This window comes from Gadus macrocephalus, chromosome 18, assembly GCF_031168955.1.
Source record: "Gadus macrocephalus chromosome 18, ASM3116895v1".
In the NCBI taxonomy this organism is placed as follows: domain Eukaryota; kingdom Metazoa; phylum Chordata; class Actinopteri; order Gadiformes; family Gadidae; genus Gadus; species Gadus macrocephalus.
The window spans coordinates 16840957-16865363 of NC_082399.1; the positions used below are offsets into that span (position 1 = coordinate 16840957).

Below are 24407 nucleotides of genomic sequence, written 5' to 3' on the forward strand. Positions count from 1 at the left end.
ATGAATCATAAAAAAGTTATACTGTAAACAAATATTTAATGTTTCCCACATATCCCACGTGCAATAAATAAAATGAAATCTTATCGTATCTTAAAATATTTTTAAACTTTAAAAGCAAAATCAAAGAAAGAAAACAAACTCAAAGTAGGCGTTGCTTAAATCTACCATACTGAATTCATCCACAAATGTTCTAGGATTCAGAAAGGAAAATTGAAGAGATATTATAAATTATATATATAATTGATATATTATATATATAATTAACCATATATAAATGATAAATGATGGAAAGATATTCATAAATGATTTTATGTCATCTTAAACAAAATAGAAACAAATTAGACTTGTTGTGAAATTTAACACATGCATTATTAAGACTTAACGATAATTTAGATAGATAATAATTAATCTTAACCCATGTCTGAGTTTGACTTAATAGTCCACAGTGGAACTACCTGATAGAACAGTGAGGCAAAGGATTAACATATTACTGAAAACATTTTATAATGATCTGCTATTGACACTTAAAGCTACATTTACGAAACAATGATCTTATAATCTCTACCTATTTTTTATCTATGTACAACAAAATCAACATACTGCTTTCCGCATTAACAGTAACAGAGCAATAAACACATTTGAATCATCTGTAAAGATGACACAACAACCATGATTTTTAAATAACTTGGACAATATCAATAGAGACATATGTCCAAATGTTACAAAACAAAGTAAAATAAATACAATTTGTCTTAATATAGAGCTGCAAACTGTTGAATGAAAATGAGACCAGAAGCAAACATCAGCATAGCTCTGGGTCCTGTTGCAAAGAAGATGGACACTGCACAAAACACAGACTAGCCGTCCAAAGGTAGCAATGAAGTGAGACACTGACTCCAAACAACTGCCACAGTGTGCATGACTTCAGTGTTAAGGAAAGGCGGGTATTACACCAAGGAGCATGTTAGGAACCGTTCGTATACTCTCTATTAGATAGAATCCATCACATGGGACTCGAATGGATAGAAAGCGGATAACAAAGCAGGCGAGATTTCAATAAGACCATGGTCTGCCAGAGCTCCTCTGTTGCTCTTGGAGAGGTTCCTAGCCTACTGCACAGCTGGACAATAGCCAAACCTTCAAGAATGCTTGAAGGAGGATCCCTCTATTTGGGAGAGGTTGAAGGCAAACCCCACAGGATGAATAATCACTCGAAACCCTGTCCCCTGTCACACAGTCCCTTGTGTTACGACTCATGATTACAGGGAACTTCTTATATGATTTGTGTTTCACCGCAGGAACTCCATTTCTGGTCGGCCCATCTCAGGGCCCAAGCAACTCCATGTCGCATTTTCCGATAACAATAGTGCCGGTGAAAGCACAGATGGGATACTCAGCCTCCAGTATACAGCATAGTGAAGACAAGCTTATGCCCCATCTTAGCATGAAACAGTGTAGCAAACAGCTGTTGGCGGATGAGGGGGGTTATGATAAGTGGGTTTGCATTCTTTAATACGTCCATGATTTGGCGATGTTTGTTTTTGAGGTGGTTGCGATACAACTGCACAGGCATGTTATCAAAAGCAACCTATATTCACGTACCGAGGGGCAATTTAACAATCGCTTGTGGTGCAGACTGCTATCGAGATGAACGATCAATACATATAACAGATAGTGGTAATTATCGATATGTTAATATAGTTTACCACTATGGGTACATTAAGAGGTCTGTGTGTAGAGTCCCTGTTCTCCATTAACAAGGGTAACGCCGTTTTTTAACAACCACAAGCATTTGCACATGGTGACATATTTACTATGGTACATAGCAAATATGAATAATAATCCACATTTGAATTCTAATATATTTTGAATCTTAAGAATAATAAGGAATGAAATTCGAAAGAGATCATAGAGGACGATTGACAGCTTTAGTATATAAATAGTGTATGCATGCCATATGAAAGCTTTTGGGTGATTAACTAAACTCTGGATCTGTAAAATAGAATGTAAAAGCATTGAGCACTGTTTTGCTGGCCCAGTGTAATGGACATTTGTATAACACATGACGATTAAATGTCTCACTATTTCATGGAGCGTATTGGACACAATACTGCTATGCTATGCTATGATCTGTATGTACGTGGGCAATCCTTGTCGTATGAGGTTCTCTTATATCTGCTCAAGCACTTCTATAGAGAAGTTATGCAGCGCCTGCCCTACCTGGCCCATCCCCTCTGTCTGCTGCGTGAGGCCATGGTGTGCTCCATGCAGGCGTGTTCACATGTTGCTTGCTAATCGTATGGTGAGTGTGAGTCGACACCTGGAACCATGAAACAGTTAGCAGGTGCATTGGCTGTATTTGGTCCTGTTTTCTATGTTTTACTGATCTCTACCTCTACAGTTGTCTTGTATTCCTAACCATTTCATACTTCAGTCTCATTTCCCTTGAACAGCTTCTGCCCCTTGCCATGCTACCATTTTAACTAGGAATTCATTCCTAATGACTTGGTTTGATAAAAGAGAAAATATCCCCATTGCTTGCTCATACCATTTCTGTGTGGGTTGTTCCTGTGTAGGTGTCGTTTGAATCCACTTGTAATGGGTTTGGGTAGTGTGTGGGTAAGCATGAAACCTTCATGACTGCAGCGAGCGACTCACCCCTTCAGCCTTCTCCTCGGTGTTGGCCAGCATCTCCTGCAGCGCCCGGACCGACAGAGACTGCTCCAGAACAAAGGCGCAGATGGACAGGTCTGGAGGCACATTCTGAACACAGAACACCATACCATGTATCACAAAGAGGAACCACACCATGTGTCACAAAGAAGAACCACACCATGTATCACAAAAAAGAACCACACCATGTGTCACAAAGAAGAACCACACCATGTATCACAAAGAGGAACCACACCATGTATCACAAAGAAGAACCACACCATGTGTCACAAAGAAGAACCACACCATGTGTCACAAAGAAGAACCACACCATGTATGTGTTTCCCATACATAGACCATTGTGTGGCGCGGCGCCACAGAATCAACATCGAGCGCCACGAATTGATTCTGTCTTTTTTTTTTATAACGCGATTTGGAAATCTAAAAATCGTTCCGTCCATTCATCTCTGCATAGCACTCGTTCTCCCTGTCATTCACACACACACACACACACACACACACACACACACACACACACACACACACACACACACACACACACACACACACACACACACACACACACACACACACACACACACACACACACACACACACACACACACACACACACACACACACACACACACACACACACACACACGGAGCGACGATGCTAACACATGAACCCACCGATGTCACCCCGTCGCTTAGCAACCGGACACGCTGGGGTTGATAAGTTACCGGACTACTGTAACTACTACGGAGTGGTAATAACAAAGACGTGAATCAGGCAATAAATCCAATTTCCTTGACAGTGGTAAGGTTCGGTGTGCATTAAAGTACAGACGGAGTGGACAAATTGCGAACTACTGCAGCTGCTCCAAGTTAAACCCCAAACTAATCGGAATAAGTATTTATAGCGGACTACACCACCTATTATATTCCGCATAGAATTCTATTCCGAACCGATTGAGGCGCATATATATGATACTTTTCTATTCCGATTGAGCTGTTCTTCCACATCTATGCGAATCAGATGTGTCCGCATGTAAACACGGAGTTACATGCACACTCACTGACGGCCGCGTCGCCGTGTCGCTGTGATTCCACAAACACTGTAGTATACACACTGTACAGTTATGAGATCAGACTCTTCACACACTGTAGTAGACATACTGTACAGTCATGAGATCAGACTCCACACACACTGTAGTATACATACTGTACAGTCATGAAATAAGACTCCACACACACACTGTAGTATACATACTGTACAGTCATGAGGCTCATAAGACATGTTTCATTTTCTGAAGGGGGGGGGGGGGGTCAAAAAGTGTTACAGCAGAGCACCCCTAGTTACCCAGATCAAGGATTTATATTGTATTTTCTCTCCAACTTCTTCAAATCAGTATGATTTAAACTCTTTCAGCAATTTAATAACAGCACAAAATCGGTTGATTCATCACCGTCTGGACTGGATGACAATGTTATCTTTGTGGAAGACTAGTAATGGGGCTGTCTCAGTCATATTCATACTGTGACATAGCATTCACTGCAATGAAAAGGTTGGTCTGGTGGTGTGACACCACTCCATAGCAGCCCTTCTTCATTACTGAACCCACAGGCACTCCAGGACATACTCAAGAAGACCTGCCTGTCAGTGTGAAATCTATTAACCATCTTACAAAGTGGGACATTGCTTAAATAATTGATGAAACAATCAACATACCCTGCTGAAGAATTTGATGCATAATATGTGTATGTGGTGTTAATATTTGAGGAATTGCGGCAGTTGATAGATGTAGATTAGATCATCCATTTCACATTACGGCAAAGTCCCTCTGTGAAGTAAATTAGGCTTGCACCTCGGTAACAGTTCTGAATATCCAAAATAATACACATCCACTTCACCGGATTTTGACAACATTTTGCATTGGTCAAGGTTTGACACAGTATTCATCTGTAGCATGTAGATGAAGACAAAAACTTACTTTCAAACATTTCAAGTATTTAGAGTTCTCATGTTGTATAAGGGAACCTTTACCTTGGAGTTGGACGTGGACTCTAGGAAGCACAGTCTGTTTCCAAAGCCTTCAGCAGCCAGACAAAGCTTCTGCTGCTCTTTATGGAGAGTGGCAGAGCACTGCAGCACCACCTCGTCGTCCTGGGACAGAAGATGAAAGAAAAGGTCAACTGAATGAAGCCCTGCGATGCCAACCTTCATCTTGCCAGCTCACTTCCGGTTTTGCTTCGATGTAATTCTGGAACCAGCGGGAGACGGGCAGCCAAGCTTTGAACAAAAACTGTTGACAGATACACTTGAAAAAACATTGACTTCTTTATCTGCATCTCATCTTTGGTCCACACAGGGTGTTGGCGTTTCTACTCAAAGGCTCTCAGGAACGTCGCTATCCTCTCACAATCACGCTCATTAAATGTGACATTCAAGGGCTCAAGTGGGACTGTGGGAGTTAAGGCTAGCCTTCTATTTTTAATCCCTTTCACAACAACCTACTAATCCGAGGTGGAATTGCATTTAAGTGAATTAGCTTTTCTCACAAAATAAAAACCACACTCAAGAACGCAGAACGCTGCACCTGACATGCACACTGCACTTCCTGCACCCCGGAAAAAAATAAGCATTCACATGTATCGTCTATGAGTGAAAATCAACCGAAGTTGAAGGGGCAGTTACAAAAGTATCTTTAAATTAAATCCTAGCCGTTGTTATTTCATAAAATTTGACTTATTGCTAAATTCAAATAACTGCTGTTTACCGAAAAATATCAGACATCCTTTAGAACATTTTAATGAAAAGTGTTGGATTCTTGAAAAACAAAATTACAAATTTCCTTGTGATTTTATTATTAGCCTTAAGAGAACAGTTTGCTCTTCCTAAGTTGTCACATTAAGTGTTGCCTTGATTTTAATTGAATATTGATTTTATAGTTTTAACTACTTCTATTTATAGTATTATTTTAATCTTTGTTCAGTGCTGCAACTCACTGATACAAAATGGACCCACTGTGCTTCCAATGTTATATATTATCACCCACCCTCAGGATATTACTTATTTACTAGTGGGCTTAACTGGCCTGCTTAAGGCTTCTGTGCACTGGTAGACTCTTAAAGGGAAACTTCACCCATTTCCATTAAGCTTTGTATCGTTAGAAACCCACTCATATTTTTGAATGGTCGAGCATCATTCCCTTATTTTCTGGAGAGTCTGGAGAGATCCATATCGATCTCCAACACTTCCTGTTTAAGATGACGCAATATGACGATTTTTGCGTAGAAGTAAATAGGAAGTGTAAGAGGGGAGGATTCTCGTAAGGGACTCTCTAAATCGACGCCACTTCGACCTGGGCGGGACTTTACGTCCTACGTCACTCGCTATGGGTTTGCATGTGTGCGCGTAGCCGTTTGTCTCAGGGATCTGTGCACGAACTCCCTTGCACTACAGATTACGAGCGTCAGTGTCGTACGCGATGGAGGGTGGGTGACATTCCTACAGTCTGTGATGATAGGCTATATTTCTACAAATGACTTACTATTACTAGCGATTAACATGACGAAACAACACGAACTAAGCTAACATTAGACTATAGCCATACCAGATAACGATATACCAGCTAACCCTAACTATTTCTATTAAACTCTGAACCATTTTGCAACAGGCAACTGTGTGTTGGTGCGTCTTATTGCTTCCCACGTCTGCGTCTGCATCTTTCCCACTCCTGGCTAATAGTTTCAGCTTTTGTACTGTATATCAGAAATGATCACCCTGTACCACACTGCTGACTTACGCACTCACGCATTTCTCTAGGTATCTTAAGTTTATACTGGAGTCATCAAAACTTTAGAGAGTCCCATTCTCGTAAGACTACAAGCACGAGTCCCACCCCTCGATAGGGGGTGGGAACCACTGACGCTACAGACCTATTAGAGCAGTGCCAGTGGGTGGGACTTCACCAGCAGAAACTAACATCCACAGTACAATGGCGGAAGGTACTGGATCTGACATAGAAGATGGCACCATGCAAAAGTTCACCATTTCGAAAGAAATACAAACGAGGACTAATTCACTGAGTTAACCAACTAATACTCCACTAGAAATGTTGTGTGAAATGATTTTCAAGCAGTCTTGCGGTATCAGCTTGGTAGATGGAACAGCGAGGTGTCCGATAGGCGGAGCTCTAGATAAGCGGGAGTGGCCAGTGAAGCTGGGCATCGTGGTGCATGGTGGGAGTTGTTGTCTTCAATCCACAAGCGCCAAAAAGTCACTTTCTGCCTTTTCTCGGTCAAGACGGCACCAAATTAGAATTGTATTTTATTATTCGACTACATATAGGACCCAATTTCAATGCATATTCATGCCTCCACCGGTGAAATGCTCCTTTAAGGTCGGGCCGACCTGGGCAGTACACACTGCTCAACTGGTCTCGACAATTTGTTTTGCAATGGCAAAATAGTGTGGTGGTCCACACTAGACTGGGAACACGCCTGTATACACATTTTACTCTGAAATCTCGGCATTCTGGCTTGACCTCATAGACTATGTGAGTCTATGCGAGTTGGCATGTTGAGGTGAGTTCCTCACTTCTTCTCTCAAATATTAATGCAAATGAATGAATGCGAAAAATAATGTGGTCATGTATATTTTGTAGGACTGGGCAAATTGACACGTTCATTACGCGTTAACGCAATCTTATTTTAACACGATTAATACAAATCTTTTTTTTTTACTGAATGTCCACATTCATATCAGAAATATCTTTTGTTTTTAGTTTCACTTACTTTACATTAAATTACACTTGCAGTAAGTGACTGCCTGATTACAATTGCAGTAAGTGACAGCCTGTTTACAAATCCCAAATCTGTGGAGCTACTTATTTGAATTTAGATACACTTGTCGTAACTGTTGGTTTACAATTTTATATAAATATATGTATGTTTCATATTCAACCCACACTGAATGAGTCAATAAATTCTAACTTTTAATCGTTGCCCAGCCCTAAAATTTTGGGTTTCTAACAGTGTTAATTTTGTCAGCTATTTTAGATTTAGTCTTAGTCTTTTGACGAAAATGCTCAGTATATTTAGTCACATTTTAGTCATCGTTTTCCTTTGTAGTTTTAGTCTAGTTTTAGTCGACGAAAAGTCCTTATATTTTAGTCAACTTTTAGTCATTACTTTTAGTCAAAATGTTTTCTCTTTTTAAACTAGTTCAATTAGGCTAACCCTATATATATGGACACCTGCTAAGTTGTTCCACTCAAATAGAGTACTAAAGTGAAAACGTTACGTTGTCCTGGCAACCGGATTTTCAGTTCTAAACAACAGAGATGGCGTTCTCCATTGCTTCCATGTGTTGTTTCTTTCTGTCAAGGCGTTCATGTATTCCCCTGGGGTATTAAAAGGAAAAGTTTGTAAACGTTAGTTTAGTTTAGTTATTTTTTTAATATGAAGACAATCTATTCTCAATATTACTTACATCATTGGTAAAGCAAACTCACACATCAATTCGCAAAAAGATTGTTCCTTTTCTATAAAATGTTCGTTTGGCATAGGATTTCCCCTTGTTAATTTGGTTTGTGTAGAACCGAAAATCTGTTGCTATCGAAACGTGACGTCACACTTTAGTACTCTTGTCTGTTCAGCCTTCAAAACGATAGCTGGTAAATTGTGAAAAATGCATTAAATTGTAATCAGAAAACGCGGTTATATGCTATAAACCCTATAGTATCTTGGGTATAAAGGCTGGGAAGAATTTCGAATCATAAATATGTACAATGCATAACGTTAGCTCATAGCTGAGTGGACTATACCTCCCGTTGCCAAGTCGTAGCTAAGGTCCGTCCTATTTACTGGAGGAGTGAACAGTTGCATAAGAACCTTACGGGAGTGTACTGATTGGAAAATATCATGCATTTTGAATGTCCAAATAGCACACCACTAACATTTTCGTCCTGTCTCGTCTCGTCAACGAAAACAAAATGACGTTTCGTCATAGTTTTTATTATCAAAGATCTATTTGTAGCTCGTCAGCGTCTCGTCTTAGTCACGGAAAAAGGTTCGTTGACGAACATTTTTCGTCATATTTTTCGTTAACGAAATTAACACTGGTTTCTAAGAATAGGCTATGTTCGTTTCGTTTCATCATCGTTTATATTGTTCGATCATACATTTAGACATATTGTTTGATCAGCGAAGATGTCAGGTCTGTTCTTCAAAAATCTCTGTAAAGAAAAAAAATGAATGAGCTTTTTGTCCTTTTGTCTAACCCTGATAAAGACAAAAGGATAAATGGACTTGTTGTTCTGGGGCCGTATTCACAAAGGATCTTAGGGCTAAAAGTAGGTCCTAACTGGCAAATTTAGGAGTAAGGGCCCTTACATAGTCGACGCAACGCTACGCTTACGCGTCCAAAAGGCTACGCGGCGCGACGCTTCGGCCGCCATTAACGTCGAAGCGTAGCAAAACGCGTCCTCCAAATTTTTGATACGCGACGTGCCGATCCATGCAATACCAAGCGTAGTCGGTGGGGGCGATACTGCAAATATTGTACATTATTACTACTATAGGTTATATTTACAGAAGAATATATGAGAGGATGCGGGAACGTGATAAGAATGACTTGACGTCTCTTTTACTAATTATCTGTGTCAATTTATGCGAACCCTTCCACAGGGTCAAAGTGCTATTTTGATGCGCGACATCAAACAGCTGATGCGGGATTGTGAGCCATTTTAATGATCTTCTTGTCACCCGATATTCGTTCTATTACTGGCCTTATTTGTTTTACTGTTAGCCTATTTGAATTAATTACGTAATGTTTTGTGTTCACGTTCAATTTGAAACATAAGTTCAGTAGCCTCTTTGAGTGAATGAAATTTGAAAGCGTGAGTGTGTAGTGAATGAAAAATGTGTGCGTGTATGGTGGGACTATTTTCTGTATTTGATAAATAAACCCCTTTTCTCTAATAATGTTGGCTACCATATAATTTCTGTGGACATTATGCGCTATAGCTTAAAGCCTTTGGCTATAGGCCTACACTTAAATAATTCATTCATCCGTCAAGGCAATAGCTCGTTGTATAAACATTTTATATGGATATGAATTAATGAGTTTGACGTAAACCAAATTAGGTAACTTGTGTAACATAACTAATGAATCAAAAGTCATGCTTCCAAGTGACCAATGTATATACATTTATTGGTCAGTGCGCATACCCAATCGTAGCACATTGTACTGGTGGGGAAACACGCCAGCATCTGACAAAAAATAATCTGCCAGCTGCTCCCTGACAAGGGCCGGTTTTGGTGAGAGTCGGGAAGATATCGGATGACTCGCGAAAGGAGATCATCAAACTTTGGTGCCGACATCCGAAAATACTGGAAATGCCTCTCCTCGTCCATGCTTCGCATTGGAAGCACCAGAGAAACAAATTCCCCATCCTGATCTCGTGTGGTATTTAAAGGGCGCACATACCACCGCCTATCTCTGCGCTTCATCACTCTTCTTCCGTAGCCACTTTGATCGGAACGTCACCTCGAACGTCCCCCCGCAAAAACACCGGTGACTCTGCTGCCACCCATGGCGTGAGTGGTGTATTGCATGTCATGCATTGCCCGCGACGTTGGCGTATGCTGTGTAGACTATGAAAGGAAGCGCGACGCTCGCGTCACTCACGTCGTTTACGCGCGTCGCTCGCGTCGACTATGTAAGGGCCCTAACTCCTAAAAATAATGGGCGTGTCACTCTTAAATTTAGGACTCCTAACTTTTTTCACTAAGAGCAATTCACAAAGTATTTTAAGACTAAAAGTAGCACCTAAGTCTAGGAGAGCTTAAAAGTCCTCAAGAGGACTCCTAACTCAGTAAGAATCTTAACAAAGAATCTTAAAATGCCTGCGAGACGAAATGTTAGGGTATTCAACTTATTGTGGAGTTAATGCGCGATGCAATAACATCCCCGACTAACAGGAATAATCCGATTAGTCCCGAAATTAAATGTTATAAAAATTATAAATTATATAAAAAAATATATAATTTATAAAAAATAAAAATAATTGCGCCATCAAAAGACGTGTTCGTCAATAGGAAGAAAGTGCATTCCACCAACACGCAGGTTGTTTTTGATGCAAATTGATGCAAAATTTTAACATAGCCTACTGGATGTTGTTGCAAAGTGGCCTGGATCTTCAGCTACCCATGATTCGCGCATTTTAATGGTGAGCGGTCTGAGGCAGCTTTTTGAGATGTACCAGTTGGGTGTCACTTGCTGGGTGACAGTGACTATCCATGCAAGACGTGGCTCTAGACACCCGTCCCTACCTCAATCCACAACCGGGAGCACAGTTAAAGTGTAACATGTAAGTGATTACGCAGATTACGCTTAGTCCTATGCGTAAAACACATCGTATTGGCTCTTTGCGAGCACACAAACATACACGAAATGTTGTGGAGAGAGGAATTGGGCAGATGAAACGTCGGTTTCATGTCCTCCACGGCGAAATACGCCTCACCCCAGAGAGGGCAAGCACAGTAATCACTGTATGTGCCATTCTACACAACCTCTGCAAGCGGAGGAACATTCCACAGCCAGACGATGATGATGATGATGATGATGATGATGATGATGATGATGATGATGATGATGATGATGATGATGATGATGATGATGATGATGATGGCGATCAACATTACAAGGAATTTGGCCGCGTGGAACCGAGTGGACAGGCATTTAGGGATCACTTTGAAAACACATTTTAGGTAAACACCTTGGCACAAATCAGTCAACACTTGGGTAGTTCGTAACATTTATTTTCTTTTAGATTTTACGTATTTTTATTGTTTGCTTTCTCTCTCTCTTGAACGTGCAGGCTACAACGTCATTATCGTGGTCTGCACAAAATTGTCATCATGCGTGTATTCTGCTAACTGCACTATGACTACTTAATAGGAATTAATTTCTAGCCTAGGCTATTTCCTTGTTTTTCGGTGATTCAGTGGGCTCGTCTGAACAACCAATCACCGAACTGACCGCTTCTAAACTCGTGCACGAGAATTGACGTAATCCATAGCAACGGCGCGTCACTCTTAGTTCACTCTTTGTGATTTATCCTTAGTAAGAGTAGGTCTCAGCGGCTTTGTGAATAACTTTTAAGAAAAAACTCCTACGTAAAATGTTTTAGCGCGAGTTAGGAGCACTCCTAGCGGTAAGATAAAATGCTTTGTGAATACGGCCCCTGGTAGCTAAGCCATTTAAAATTATAAGGAATAAAATCATCCCTTTAAGTCTGATCTTCAACGTATTAATCCAGACATCTGAGTCATCCGTTACGAGGATCGGGCTGTTCGGTTTTTCCCATTGGCTGTTGCCAATAGGAATCATCCATCTGTATTTCAATATGTATGTTAACCTAGGATATCTAAATGAGTTCACCAGCTGCACCCTATTTGAGATGCTTTCCAGTTGATTTGCGTATGTGAATGGTGAAGGTGGGTCTTCTGACCCTACAGACAGATCACAAGACTGCTACTAGGGAGAGGAAAAAGACAAAGAATGATCTCTAAAAACCCAACAATTAATCAACTATTACCATCTGTGATTGGTTGAGCAGTACCAAGTGACCTACTTGACTTCCGTAAAGAAGGGCTTCTTTTGTTAGCCTCATTTTATGGTTCCATCTTTCATCTTTTGTTCCCTTATGTGTACAACTTATCGTCAGCGAATAAAAGGGTTTCTTATTCAGATTTTTCCACCTTCTACCTTTTAACACCATCGACACGCAAAGCAATGAGGCAAGTTTGATGGAATAAAGATTACAGACTTTGATTCTAAATGTTATATATATACTAGATTATACAAAAATAACTAAAGACAGACTTTCAATATTTGATGCAGATAATGAATGTTTGGAAAACGTCAAACGACAAAAGACTTTCCTTTAATATTTAACATTCTTATAGAGCTTTCGATAATTACGTTTGATATACAATCTATGTGACAAGGATAAACACAATAACATAAGAATGGGCCTGACCTAAATAAGAATTAATACATCTCCCGACTCAAACTGTTCGTATTGTATGGTATAGATTTAATAGAATGATTCTATGGTCATATGGTTCCTCCTCTTGTATGCTAGAAGAGATGAAGGCATATTATTCCACTCTTACATAAACCATCTTTGGTTGGCAGACATTACTCCTTTAAAATTAACATATTCCCCCACATATATTCTGTAGCAAATGAACGTTGCCATATATGTGTATAATAACTTGTATAATATACTCACTAATACCTTTAAAATAATGCCGTTCACAGTCAAGTCTTATTGCTTTTTTATTTCAGAACGAACATAATTGTTTGTTAGATTGCAAACTGGAGCAAAACCGCCAGAGGCATTGCTTTAGCACTGGATGTTCCATCTCGCGCACGCACAGGGTTAGGGTTAGGTTTAGGAGCCTAGATGCCTCTATTATTAACAACTACAGACCAATATCAAATCTACCCTTCATAAGTAAAATCATTGAGAAAGTTGTCCTCCAGCAACTAAATCACTTCCTGGCATCAACTGGTTGCTATGACACCTTCCAATCAGGATTTCGACCCCTGCACAGCACTGAGACCGCCCTTATTAAAGTTGTAAACGACATCCGTCTTAACACAGACTCTGGCAAAACCTCAATACTAATGCTACTTGACCTCAGTGCTGCATTCGACACTGTAGACCATACATTACTTCTGGAAAGGTTAGAAAACTGGGTGGGGCTTTCAGGCACTGTCTTAAATTGGTTCAGGTCCTACCTACAAAATAGGAACTACTTTGTTTCCATTCGCGACTTTGTATCAGAATCAACCAACGTGACATGTGGAGTCCCACAAGGTTCGATTTTAGGACCCTCTTTATTCAACATCTACATGCTCCCACTAGGGCAAATCATGCAAAATAACAATATTGACCATCATTGCTATGCTGATGACACGCAAATCTATGTATCGCTATCACCAAATGACTATCGGCCCATAGATCTGCTGTGCCAGTGCATTGAGCAAGTGAAGGAATGGATGTGCCGAAATTTCCTTCAACTAAATGAGGACAAAACAGAGATAATTGTATTTGGTTCTAAAACGGAAAGGCTTAAAGTAACCCAACACCTTCACTCTCTGTCCCTGAAAACCTCAATCAAAGCCAGAAATCTAGGGGTTATCATGGATTCAGATTTACATTTTGACAGTCACATCAAATCAGTTACAAAATCTGCATATTATCACCTTAAAAATGTAGCAAGACTTAGAGGGCTCATGTCCACCGAAGACTTACAAAAACTTGTACATGCCTTTATCACTAGTAAGCTTGATTACTGCAATGGTCTCCTCACAGGTCTCCCAAAACAAACTCTGAGGAAGCTTCAGCTTGTTCAGAATGCTGCTGCTAGAGTTCTAACAAAGACCAAAAAATGTGATCATATTACACCAATTCTGAAATCGTTACATTGGCTTCCTGTAGGTCAGAGAATTGATTTTAAAATCATGTTGCTAACCTATAAATCCCTACATGGTTTAGGCCCAAAATATTTAACTGATATGCTTCCACTACATCAGCCTTCTAGACCACTAAGATCCTCTGAGACCAATCTGTTAATTATCCCCAGAGTAAACACAAAACATGGGAAAGCAGGATTTAGTTACTATGCAACAAATAGCTGGAATAAACTCCCAGAGGATTTAAGACTTGCCCCAACTCTGAGCACCTTTAAAACAAGACTGAAGACTTTTATGTTTGCTATAGCCTTCTGCTAAAATCTTAAATACATTGCACTTTCTAAAAAGCTTTTTAACTTTGCCTCTATTTTCTATTTTAATACTAAAATGCCTTTTTCTATTTTACCCATTTCTTTGCATATGTTTTTCTTTTACTTATCTATTATTTTATTTTATTGTATAATGTTTATATGTGAAGCACTTTGAGTCTGCCTTGTGTATGAAAAGTGCTATATAAATAAAGTTACCTTGCCTTGCCTTGCCTTATTGTACGATGTCGAATTATTATACCAACAAAGTCACCTGTGATACCTGGGTGACCCGAGAATATCTATATATTCCTAACAGGACACACAAATATTCTTTGTTGTAATATAACATATTAGCTTGTCACAAGTAGCCTTGTAACCCAAGGGTTGGTGCCTCGATTCGACTTTTCCACCAAAGGATGTGACTTATAATTTGTTCGATTTCGGCTGCAGTCAGGGGTGACTAAAGTGTGCAGGCTACGCGTAGACGTCGGCTAGCACAGCAGCTTATATCACCTTTCCAACTGTCAGTCGGCGGCTAGTTTTCAGTCGCTGTACTATTCTTTCGGTCTTGCAGCGTTGCTCATGTGTTTTCGCCTAAGCCCGGTTGCTAATTTGTATGCTACCCAGTGCGCGGCTTGGGGTCCAAGCACCCTTTACTGTATTTTTCTAGCGGTGTTGCACTGTTGCTCAGGTGTTGATTTCACCTAGGCCGGTTGCGTACTTTGATTTGATCGCCAGTGAGCGCAGTGGCTTAAATATTGACGTGCAACCGGTGCAGCTGCCCGGGGCCCAGACGCCGTCAGGGGCCCGTGGAGGAAGAAGAAAATAATAATGTTTTTGTGAATGCAATACCTCGGGGGCGGGTCGGTAAGGTAGGCTAACGCTGAGTGGCTGGTATGGGAGGAGGAATGATCATTTGTCCAAATTCCAAACACCTTGATAGCTGTCAGTCATGATGAGTCTCGATGACGTTGTTTCAACTTTCATCAGGAAAGAAAAGCAAATTGACCGTAGCGTAGCATCACCATGTTTAGCAAGCATAAACAAAAAAGCAGCGCGCAAAAGTGGAAGAAAAAACAGAAGCAGGATGAGGGTAAAACTAAAATGGCCAAGTTGGATACGTTTTTCACTCAGACCCAGGCAACCACCCAGGCAAAAGCTAGCGTCCCGCCGGAGGCTAGCGGTAGCTTGCCAGCTAGCTCAAATGAAGCGGCTGCGGCATTGACCCCACCGCCGCGTCCCGCCTCTCCGGTCGGCCCGAAGGAGACTTCCCCGCCATCGAAGCTTCAGGGGTCGGAGTCGGCGGACTCGGCTGTGCCCACCAGTGGACCTGTTGCAGGGATTATTCTGCCCACAGATCGAGGACTCATTACTCTGCCTCCTGACGCCAAGACAAAAAGCTATATAATAGCAACTGGTTCATGTAGGCCTACCGGACCATTCCCCAGAGACAAAAAGCAAGGAAACAGGTGTTTCTCTGAGAAATACTACACCACCACTACCAAGGCTGTGCTATTCGCCAACACTGGACTGTGCCTATTGTGAGCCATGCTGGCTGTTTGCAGACCGAAGGGCACCTTTCTACAGTGATGCGCGGGTCAAAGGAGTACGAGACTGGCAATATTTATCTGCAAGGATTGACCCACATGCAGAATCTCAGATTCATTCCGGAGCGTGTGCTATATATGAACAGTGGAAGAGAAACGGGAGAATTGACGCAAACATGGAGAGAGACGCGAGAAATGCCGCCAATTACTGGAGACAGGTACTTGAGCGTATTATTAATGTTACAGTCACTCTGGCCACTTGTAACTTGTCTTTAAGAGGACACAGGGAGATCATTGGACAGTCTAACAGCGGGAACTTTCTCAGTATAATACAGCACTTAGCACGTTATGATCCGGTTCTGAAAGAACTTCTTGAGCAACCACAAGGTTCTGTTAAATACTTGAGTCCTGCCATTCAACACAAAATCATCTACATTATTGCAAAACGGGTGCAGTGCGACATTCAAGTCGCAGTTATTATGGACACCACTCAAGATATTTCCAAAAGAGACCAGCTGAGCCAGGTTTATAGGAATGTGACTATCCAGGCTTTCCTAGGTTTCGAGGAAACAGCGGAAACGTCAGCCCGTGAGCTGCAGAAGAAAATTCTGGACAGCATACGGAGTAACGGATTTGTGTCGGGGGCAAGGATATGACGGCGCGGCTAACAGGAGTGGAGTATATTCAGGTGTGCAGACCAGGATCAAGGAGATGGAGCCGCTTGCCAAATATGTGCACTGTGCTGCACACAACCTGAATCTGACACTGAATGACTCCGTAAAAAATATAGCAGAGCTGCGTCGATTTTATGACACTGTTGAGGGTCTTTATACTTTTTTTGGCCAAAGTATTAAGAGATGGGCGCTCCTTTCTGGTATCATTTCATCTGAACTCTCAGAGCATGGTAACGTTACTCTGAAACGTCTCTGCCCTACCAGGTGGTCCTCAAGGCATAATGCCCTAGCTGCCCTGAGGTACCGTTATGCAGATGTCACGAAAGCTTTAACTAAAATCAACCTCGTCAGCGAAAAAAGAGACGAACAGGATGAAGCTACAGCCCTACAAAAAAAAGGAAAATTTCTGCTTTATTTTCCTTGTCGTACAGCAAACAAAAATACTGGAAAACGTGGATGCAGTGTCAAAGATGTTGCAGACAAAAGATTGCGATATCCAAAAAACAATCGGTCTCCTCGAAAACATAATTCAGACCCTCTCCACATACCGACATGACTTTGACCAGGTCAATCGCACCGCTCAAAATCTGGTTGCAAAATGGGGAGCACAGAGCGAGTTCATGGAAATGCACAGAGGAAGAGTGAAACGCCACTTCGATGAACTCTGTGAAGATGAAAGGCTTAGTAATGGAGAAAGCTATTTCAGAATAAATGTCTTCAACGCCAGCCTGGACATCATTATCAGCCAGCTTTCCCAGAGATTCATTTCTATGCGTGAAACTAATGAGGTGTTCCACTCTATCCACCCGGGCACACTGAACAAAGCGCAGGATGACGCACCTCACCAGGATGCACAGCGCCTCGCGGACCACTACAGCAGGGATTTATCTACAAGTTTCCCCGACCTACTCCTTTTATTCAGAGCCTGCTTTAAGTCTGAAATAGCAAAAGAGCCAACTAGGAAGGATCTGGCTAAGATGCTAATTGTGAAAAACAGCACCATGGCAGCATCATTTACTGACGTTTGCACTGCATTACTGTTATATCTCACCATACCTGTCACTGTTGCGACTGCAGAGCGCTCATTCTCCAAACTCAAGTTGATAAAGACTTGTTTAAGGAGCAGCATGGGACAAGAAAGACTCAGTGGACTGGCTATACTCTCTATTGAGAACGGCAGAGCGAGGACTATGGACCTGAGCAGTGTCGTAAATGACTTTGCTGAGCGCAAGGCCCGTAAGATGAGCTTCGAATGAGTGAGTACAGCTTCTCTTGTTTATGAAGTGGAATGTGTGTAGCTTTGTTAGTGTCAGCTATATTTGAATGTTTGATCATTTGGAGACATCATCAGGCTGTGATAGTTTGAGCCCAGGTCAGGGTAGGCTGTTAGATAAGTGTTGATTTGAAGCTTCGGCCGCAGTCCGTGGTGCTGAAAGGATGGCTTGCAGGATGAGTGTGTGTGTGGTGGTGCCTTTATCCTTTGTTTACCCATGTGCAATTGCTACCCCTACTCTCATTGGCTGAATCGTTGAAAACATTTTAGACTCAATCAATATAAGGTTGCTGGAAGACAAAGCTCTGTAGGTTTGTATATTTTATTTTCGTAATGGAGGGAAAAACAATACTTCATTAAAGCATGCAATTGTGATGTAGAACAAAATAAAAAGAAAACAAAGTGCTTGCATGATATTGAAGCCTACAGCGATCGTTAGTTAACTTGTGTGGTGCCTTGTCATTTGTTTACCCATTTGCCATGGCAACGCGATTGCTACCTGCTGTAGTAGTACTCTCATTGGCTGAATCTTTGGGGGGGCACTAAATATTTGCACCGGGGCCATCACCATGATGTTACGCCGCTGAGTGAGCGGCTTGGGGTTTCAAAAGTTGCCGTCACTGTATTTTCCCTAGCGGGGTCGCACAGTTTTTTCGGGTGCTCTCGCTGAAGCCCATTTGGCTCAGGCTACTTATTTGCTTGTGAGTGGGTGGCTTAGGGCCTCCTACAGTTGCCATCACTGTGTTATTTGGGGGTGTCGCATCGTTGCTCGGGTGCTCTCGCCTAAAGCCTGATTGGCGAGAGCAAATTAAAGCCTGCTTTAATTTGCTCTGCAGTGGGCTGCTTGGGTTTCCAAGGCTTGCCGTCACTGTGTTGTTGTAGGGGTGTCGCGTTGTTGCTCGGGTGCTCTCGCCTAAAGCCTGATTGCCTAGCCTACTAATTAATTTACTTGACACAGGCAAATTTATTTTTGCTGACATGTTAAGTGCCCATAATTGTGTCGCCTGCATTGCCTCCCTGCAAGTGGAGGATAGCCATGACAATTGTCCTGCATGTCTCGGAGTTCAGCACCTGAGGGAAGCAGTGTCAGATAACCAATGAATGAATTGTAGTTTCATGCCTCATTCACTGAGGCTAGCTAAGTTGGCTGAGGAGGAGGGCGGACCAGGTTTGCCCCCTTCGGGTGTTCGTCCTAGTGGCACCAGGCGCCGTGCCTCGGCAGCCGGGGGACCCCCCGGGAAGTCCCGTAAGGTCGACAACTTTGCAAACCAAGTGGATACGCTTTCAAATGAGGTTGCTCAGATTAAAGCCCTCCTACAGAACCTCCAAACAGCTCAGGGTGTACCAGCCGCGGCCCCTGCGGCTGCGCAACCTAGCTGCGTCCTGTAGTCTCTTTACAGAGAAGGAAGAACGAGGGGCAGACAAGGTAGCGTCTCTTGGCTGTGAGGCTTTCTCTCAAGGGTCTGTGGGAGGCTTGGATAGAGGGTCAGTGTCCGGCCATGACACTGTTAGACCAGCCGTGCATATGGCCCTGGCAAGACTGGGGTTGGATGGAAGCTCCTGTTTCATCTGCACCTGTGAATGCTTTTTTTTCACAGGCCGCTCAACCCTCAGTTTTCTCTTTGCCCCCCTCCGAACCGTACATCGCAGAGCTTCATAGATGCTGGTCATATTCAAAGGCTCTCTCCCATCATACTAGTGATAGCAGAGCTCTGGCAACTATGGACAACGCTGATACTTACGGCTTGGACCAGTTAGCTTCGATTGAGCCTGCTAGAGTATCCATTGTTGTCTCCCCAGATGAGGCTCTGAGAGCCGATGGGCGCTGCCCTTGATTACGGATGACCTCCTTACCAGGAGTTACAACATTGCCGCCTGTGTTGGCCGTCTAGGGAATTTGCTTTCTCACATCGTTCTAGCTCTGTTTAAAACCATACTGGGGTCATCTGATGATCCTTCAGCACATACCCTCAGTAATGTTTCACTGCAGAAATTTGCGTATATGACTAGGGAGCTAGGCAGATTATTGTCAACTGTTACGTTGGTGTGCCGCCAGGTTTGGCGGGCGCAGTCGCCCTTGTCGGAGGTGTGTCGACAGACCTTCGATTCTCTTCCAGGGGTCCCAGGTCAGACGTTTGGGCCAGCTGCTCTTCAGGCCCTGGAGCGAAGTGCACAGGCTGGCCAGGCTAGCCAACAGTGTGCAAGCTTACGACATGCACCTCTGCCTAATTCAAGGCCAGGGGCCTCTGTGGTACTCCGTGCCAATAGCTCTCAACCACGTTCAGGTGGACAATCGAGGGGCCAGCGCTTCTCAGCACAGGTTGACAGTAGCACTGCGCCACAGGATGGCATTTCAGGCGCCAAGAGGTCCGGCGCCCAGCCAACGCCCCCCCAGGGCCCCTAGGGGCGGCGGGGGGGGGGGGGGGTAGGTACTGAAGCTCATGGGCCGGCCGCGGACGCTTTTCTCGGCAGCACCTGAGCTACTGGGAAGGTCAGACCACAGACCCTTGGATAGTGTCCACGCTATCCAATAGGTACACACTCCAATTCCGCCCTGTCACCATTACAGGCCAGCGGTATGGCGATATTGCCATACCTTGACGACCGGTTTGTAATTTCCCCAACTCAGGAGCAGGCGATCTTGAACACAGCCACGCTCCTCAGCCATGTGGACCGGCTTGGCCGCAAAGTCAACTTTGCCATGCAAGCCTGCCTCTCTCCAAAGCGCGTAGCTACCATTCTGCAGCTGCTATAGCATTTCAAGCGGGGGAGGTTGCTCGAATACAGACAGGTATGCTGACCTCAGGATCCATGGTGGTCTCACTAGGCCTTCTCAAGTTGCATCGTCTTCAGATCTGGGTGAATGGTGTCCACAAGGACCCCAAGTGGAGACACAAGATTGTCAGGGTGTCTGGGCAGTGCCTTCGGGCCCTCAGACCCTGGAGAGAGAGGGCATACCAGATTGCGGGGTTGCCCTTAGGGAGGATAGGCTCCCGGCAGGAGGTTGTAGGGATAGACGCCTCCCTTTCCGGCTTGGTCGCAGTATGGCAGTGCAGGACTGTCAGAGGCCAGTGGGATGCCCAACAGAGCATATAACTGTCCTGGAACTGTCCTTGTGGTGTTCTTAGCCCTAAGGCACTTCCTTCCAGTTCTGAGGAACCTACATGTCCTCCACAGTCTACCACGTCAACCACCAGGGGGATACCAGATCGAGGCAGAGCCTGTGGGTCACCCAAAGGCTCCTTATGTGGGCGTTTCCCCATTTTCCAAGCCTGAGGGCTGTCTATTTTCCAGATGTCCGGAACACAGCGACGGACTGTGTTCTCTCGCCAAAGGCCACCCCCCCAGAGAGTGAAGACTCCATCCGGAGGTGGTAGGCATGATTTGGGACAAGTATGACAGGGCAGTGGCAGATCTCTTTGCTTCCGAAGAGATGACCCACTGTCCCCTTTGGTTCTCCTTGATGGAGAGGACCTGTCCCCTGGGACAGGATGCTCTGGCTCATGCTTGGCCAGACAGCCTGCTTTATGCATTTCCTCCAATTCCCCTTTTACTGGCAACGCTGGACAGGGTCCAGCGTTGGTGAACTCCATGACTTGTCGCCATACATCAAAGCAGCTTATGATGTATGGCTACATCATGGGCTGCCTTGAAGGGGGTTCCACATCAGGACATTTACTCCGCGGCTACCACTTAAAGTCTAAAGCCCATGTGAAGAAGAAGGAACAGCTCCGTGTGACCAGAGCTTGCCTCCTCAAACGACCATCACTAGTGCAAGCGATCCACAGATTCAAGCCAATAATTTATTCAGGACTTTGTGGCTGTTCGCCGAGTCTGACGTGACGTCCTTTAAGAAACGATAACGACGGATTGAATTTCAACAGGGGGAGCATTGCCCGAAAATTAGAGCAACTCCCAGCATTTCTGAGCTGTCCGCATGTAAATGATTCCAAAACTACGAGCTATCGTGGTGAAATACTGCGATGCTGTCAGCAGCGGTCTGCCCACTATTATTCCATAGTTCCAAATGTTGTATGCATCATTAAACAATTACTGTTATATTTTGTTCAACTGTTGACTTTTATTAATTCACAAAAGTAGAGACTTTTCTTGATGATAAAATTAGCACCAATCATAAAATACAGAATTGTGAAAAAACTAAATGGAAAAAACTGAATTTTGTAAGGAAATACATATTTCATCGGGCTCTAAAAGTGGAATAAATATACATTCAAATCTGTAAGACATCGCTGAGACATTTACTTTAGTATCACTCACATATTTAGGTGAAAAATGAATGCTTCACGAAGAGACAGATAATAAGTTATTGAATGTTACATCTAACCGTTCAAACCGAAAGCAAATGCATGGCGCAAATACAAAGTCAATGCAAATAGGTGACTTTGCAAATGGCTCAAATGGCGCGGCGCGAACAACATGGTTGTATAAAAGGCTCAGAGTAGCTGCACTGATTCGCTAGGCTAGCTAATGTCCATTTAATGAGGGTTACCGCTTTAAGCGCTTGATAGGTTGATTGACGCTGCTGGTGAAACTAAAGTTAGTTGTTAAGTTTGCAACAAAAATTGTGTGGAGCAGTGGCACTGAGGAGCTTGTAGACTTATTGGTGGTTACAGTTGGGCATCCGTGATTTATACGCAAGTTCCCACCTAATGTTGTTACTGATGGACGTGTTTAAAATGTCTTACTTGAAAGGTTTTGCTTGAATATAATAAGGATGTTACCATCCCTTATATATATGTATATATATGTATGTTGTTGCCATGGCGCTGTGGGAGACGGCTGCCTCTCCAGTAGCTCTCCAGTTTTTAACTTCTTTCTTTCTACTTATTACTCTTCTTGTTAAGAGATTGTGTGTTTAATATATATACTATAGATACTTCTATTTTTTTCTAAAATACAACCAAGAGCCAGCTCTCTCACTTACCCAAGAGAGGAACCACTGGCTCTGCAAACAAACGGACAAACGGAAAAAACAAACAAACAAACAAACAAACGGACGAGCTGGGATACGACACCCAATCCCAGCGGAGCTGAGGCGGAGACCCAGGGGCTGCAAGGCTGGGCTAAGATAAAGGCTGAGCTAGCGGATAATCGTAGGCGCTACAAACCATCTATTCCCTCCGTAATCATGGGGAATGTGAACTCGCTGCCGAACAAGATCGACGAGCTGTCCGCGCTGAACAACCAACGGATCTACTGTGAGAGCAGCTTGTTCATCTTTACGGAGACATGGCTAAACCACCTCGTACCGGATGATAACGTGGACTTGCTGGGATACTAAAGCGACAGAGACACTAAAGCGAGCGGAAAAAGCAAAGGTGGGGGTCTCATCATGTATGTCAACAACCGCTGGTGTAACCCAGGACATATCTCCGTAAAGACAGTCTCATGTTGCCGGGACCTCGAGCTGCTAGCTGTTAGCCTGGCAAAACAAGAAAGAATATTTATGCTTCGCTGAGCGTTCAACACCCGAGAAAAACTTACATACAACATATATGTACAACATATTCTAATATCCTGCAGTCTTCACATTAAGTGGAAGTAAACTGACATGGGATCTACATACATTTGCCCCGCTTCAATTATTTTTATCTATAGAGCCATCCCTTCAGTGGAGGCAGATGCCTGATGTCTCGCCGTTAGTCTCGTGTGGCCAGCCTTTGGCTGTTTCCCAATGTCAAGGAAGCATGCTCAACGGCCGCCCTTTTAAGGATGCTACGTCATAGAACGCCGACAAGCACTGTTCCAATGTTGAGGACACTCGAAAGCCGCGCCATTTTTGCGTCCTTTGTTTTTGAGAATTCCGAGATTTTTCAAGGATGCATCGCTGCATCCTAGACGAGCCAAAACTACCCACAATCCTCTGCGTTCACTCGGCGGGTTCTTGAAAATGGCAGAGCAGTAGGCCTACACGTTCAAACGAAGTGAAGTTATATTAGTTTTCAGAAATATTTTGTGCCGTATTGCTTTTTATAGATTCATCATGTTAATGCAAATAATCAAGCCTAAAGACCTGTGCCACTTTTCAAACGTTTTTGCAACTTAATGATACGTTGCTATATTTTGCATGGACGTAGCTGGTGTTAAACACCACTGTCACCAATGTCAATTTACTCGCTCACAAGATTACATTATTTATGTATACCTATTTATATTTGTGTTGAATCGTTTTTTTTAGGGTCAGCCCAGCAAACGGAGGCTTTTGTGCGCCTTAGGGTGGCGCACAAACATTTGTTTACCGGTGGAAGGGATAGTGCCACTATCCAATGTTGTAAAATTAATGCACAACCGATCATTTGCAATGTTTGTAATTTTTAATGAACGTATATAATTGTATTTTATATGATATACTTATCGTCGAACCTCAGATTGAAGAGGAACAATGCGGTTTTCGCCCCGGACGTGGAACTACGGACCAGCTCTTCACTCTCG

General features: G+C 43.0%; 1 protein-coding gene across 1 annotated transcript in view; it reads right to left on the minus strand.

Moving 5' to 3' along the window:
- The window catches only part of LOC132446660 (ryanodine receptor 2-like), a 177430-nt gene that overhangs the window by 146873 nt on the left and 6150 nt on the right, over nucleotides 1-24407 (minus strand). The window contains exons 2-3 of the mRNA XM_060037073.1: nucleotides 4700-4819; nucleotides 2659-2763 (exon numbers count right to left, since the gene is read on the minus strand). Coding sequence (XP_059893056.1) covers nucleotides 2659-2763; nucleotides 4700-4819 — 225 coding nt within the window. The remainder of the gene's footprint in view (nucleotides 1-2658; nucleotides 2764-4699; nucleotides 4820-24407) is intronic.